Source organism: Gavialis gangeticus, unplaced genomic scaffold (assembly GCF_001723915.1).
Source record: "Gavialis gangeticus isolate Ggan-Ray unplaced genomic scaffold, GavGan_comp1, whole genome shotgun sequence".
Classification (NCBI taxonomy): Eukaryota; Metazoa; Chordata; order Crocodylia; family Gavialidae; genus Gavialis; species Gavialis gangeticus.
Window position 1 is genome coordinate 172,882,416 of NW_017729024.1, and position 3,593 is coordinate 172,886,008.

At 41.1% G+C, this 3,593-nt stretch overlaps 1 protein-coding gene across 2 annotated transcripts in view; it reads left to right on the forward strand.

Annotated features, from left to right (window-relative positions):
- The window catches only part of PIK3C3 (phosphatidylinositol 3-kinase catalytic subunit type 3), a 159,771-nt gene that overhangs the window by 118,064 nt on the left and 38,114 nt on the right, over positions 1-3,593 (forward strand). For both annotated transcript variants that reach the window (XM_019518097.1, XM_019518098.1), the window contains exon 23: positions 2,268-2,358. In XM_019518097.1, coding sequence (XP_019373642.1) covers positions 2,268-2,358 — 91 coding nt within the window. The remainder of the gene's footprint in view (positions 1-2,267; positions 2,359-3,593) is intronic.

Below are 3,593 nucleotides of genomic sequence, written 5' to 3' on the forward strand. Positions count from 1 at the left end.
TTTTTTTTTTTTTTTTTTTTTTTGTTTTTTGTTTTTTTTAGTAGAATCAAAATGTTCAGGGGGATTGCAGGAGGCTTATTCCCCCCCATACTAGATAACTCATCTGCTCCATGTATCATAGTCATGCTCTAAAGTATGGAGGCACTGGAGCATCTCATCAAAATGTGTTATAAGAATGCTTTTGTAATAATGCCAGACCTATTTTTCACCAAATGTTTTGGAAACTGTTGAACTAATTTAACTGAAAATTCACCATTGAAAAAATAATGCCCATGACAGATGTTGGACAGGGAAAACTTACCCTCTAACAATTAAAGTTCGGTTGCATTTTAAAACGGAATTTTCCAATGGAAAGTGTCTATAGCAAGTGGTAACATCTCCTTCTGTAATGAAACTTTAAGAGATTGGCACATAACGGGGGCTTTAAAAAGAGTATCGATGGGTGTTTTTACGTATTCTAAGTATGGATTGTATTCTAGAAATAAATAACTATGGTTCTTTTTTCTTTGGCGATCAGAGCATCCCTTTCTCATTTTATACCTTTTTTTTGCGTAGGATTATCAACATGTTTGTATTCAGAACTAGTAAGTTAACTTTTCTGTGACACATTCCTTTTTCATTACCTATTAAAAACTAGGGGTGTATGAAACGGGCCGTATTCGGATTTGGCCCGAATCAGGGACAGTGATTCGACTTGTTGATTTGGATCACTGTCCTCAGTTCGATTCGGCTGAATCTGAAGAGGTACTAGGCGTGGCTCATGAACTCTGCGATGCTGGGGCATATGGAGCATCCCACAGGAGTGTGGGGGTGCCCCTTGCATGCTCAGAGGTGAACCCAGAAGTGGACCAGAAGGACTTCTGATCCAATTCCAGATCCACAGCTGAGCACGGGGTGGGGGGCAGGAGGGCTGTACCTCCCCGACTTGGTGATCAGCTGCGGGGGACCCTGGCTGCCCCCCTGGACCCAGGAGGCACCAGTTGCCGGGCCGGGGGAATGTGCAGGAGGACCCCCCAGCATGCTACCTAGCAGACCCAGAAATGGAGTGGAAGTGCTTCTGGTCCACTTCCAGATCTGCCAAGTGTGCTGGGGAATCCACCGCGCTCCTGTGGGATGCTCCATCTACCCCAGCATCACAGTGTTCACAAGCCTCCTGCTACTTAGAGGTATGTAGAAAAAAATATTTAAAGCTGTGTCTATAGCTGAATCGTCAAATCTTTTCTAATCTCTCTGAATCAATTCAGAGGGTTCCGATTCGATTTGGAGAGATTAAAGGGTCTCCTGATTCAGATTTGGAGATTCAGCCACCGAATCAGGCCAAATCTCCACTGAATCAAATCAGGGACCAAAGCTTCGCACAGCCCTATTGAACACTTAAAATCCTCATATAAAGGCAGTTTTACAAATTGTAACGATGACCTAACTTTCTCCTCCCTTCCTCAGATGTCTGTAGGGTAAGGAAAGTTGCAGTTTATGTTGAACAGTTTGGAATTATCCTCTGAAGAACTGGCTTGCAGTTTATTTCCTGCAAGGGCAAAATGATAGTCTTAAAAGATTCACAACTACTTCCAACACCAGCATTTTAAATTGGAAAAAAACTCTTAACTGCAGTGTCTCTTCTTTTTAATAGTTATCAATGACCTATGTGCTTCAAATGTGCAGCATACTTGTATAAGATACTTCAGTATCATTGAGAAATTGGAGTCTTAAGTCTGGATAAACCAAGTGGTAAAGAAACCTATTAAGTCTGTTTAGAAAATGTTTTGATTGTCAAGATTTCAGTTGTTCTTATGAATATTAATTTAAACAGTGATTACTAATGTGCAGCTGTTGCACTATATCCCATTTTTTTTAAAGAGTATTTTTAAGAATTGCTTTCAACAGCCATTTAATCTGTACCTTCCTGTTCCTGAGTAAGAGAAACAACAAACAAAAACCTCTTAAATTCTGGAATATTTGCCATTAAACTCTGTGTTACATAGGTATCCAGGTATATTTTTCTAGGTGTTTGTAGGAGGTTAGAAAAGAAAGTTGTTCAGACCTCATACAGCATTTAAAGCAAAGTGCACATTTCAGTGCAAATTTGAGGGCTTTTGAACTCGCAATACGAACACATTCCCAATGAACGTGTCAATGTACAAATTAAGTCTCTTGAATATTACCAACTAAGCTAACATTATGAAGGGAATTATGTAGGTGAGGGAAACAGTAATATAAGAAGCCATTGTCTACAAAGTGTTTCTGACTTACTCTGTTCTTTTCCTTAGGTATTCCAACCTGATCTTGAATTTGTTCTCCCTCATGGTGGATGCCAACATTCCAGATATCGCTCTTGAACCTGACAAGACTGTGAAAAAGGTAATTGGGAAACTTCATTTATTGGAAGAACAAATTCTGCCCCTCCTTAAAGTTCTTCAGTAGTTCAGATAGAGCAACTAACTCTTCATTCCTTAAGGTGATGGAGTCCAGGCATTTCACAGAGTCCAGCTAGAGATGGAAAATATATATTAGGTTGCTTACTATGTCCATCTGCAAATAGCATGTATGCTCTACAACAGTTCAGTATTTATATTCTGTCTAGTTTTGGACAACATTCTTCTTCGTTTTAACAAATTCTGCACCTTCTAAGGTTCTTAAATAGTTCAGATCAGACAACCTGCCTTTGATCTGCCCCAGGCTTCTTCCAGAACCTCAAAGAAGTTGCTTTGCCTTGTTTTTGGTAGGTCTGGCCAGCAAACAGTTCTACATCCCCACATGGTAAGTGTGCCAGGCTATTAGTAATGTTGGAATGGGTGAGGAGAGGTCTTCCTCCGAACTTCCCACCAAATAAGGGCTGCGTTACACATTACACTTAGGACATGTACTACAAGTTGGAACATTTTCTGAGCAGTCATATGGTAAAGCTTACTACAGTCTAAATGAAACATCCTAAGCATTTAAGCCATTGAAGACTCTGGTATGCTCTAATGTGGGGTTGGTCCCAGCCACACCATCACACCAGAGTCTTAATCTTGCTTGAGTGTGTCGAAGTGTGAGACTGAAAATCAGCTCTTTGTTGGCCCCAGCCACCCACCACAAGGGTGGGGGGTTAGTTTTAAGTGTAGTTAACATGTGCTAAGTGTAATGTGTGACAAGGTCCTAACTAGGGTTCCACTACGGCTAAGAACAGACTGGTTTTCTCGTGAAAGAAAGCCTTTTGTCTTGGAATCCTACAGCCCTATATTCCTCTTGTCCCACGTAAGTGTGCTAGATGCTGTATGTTAACACTTTTTCCTGAGACAACGATAGCTTATTCGAGTTAATTGCCATTCTTCCAGGGACAAGCTTTGTGTGAAGGGTTCTCCTTTTGTCCCAGGTTTTGCCCCGACTCCATTTGCGTCAGCTCAAGTGCAATATCTGTTTTTACCCAATGTCGGAGAGAGCTTGTCAGTGAAAATGTTGAAACAGATAAGCTTCTGCTTCCCCCTCCACCCTGATCCACCCTCCATCAATTAGATGATTTTTTTTTTAATGTAAAAAATGCCTCTTAAACATTTTCAGTTGGGTCTTATTTCCAGTTCCTCCTCTATAAAGGGGTTGGGGGGGGGGGGGGG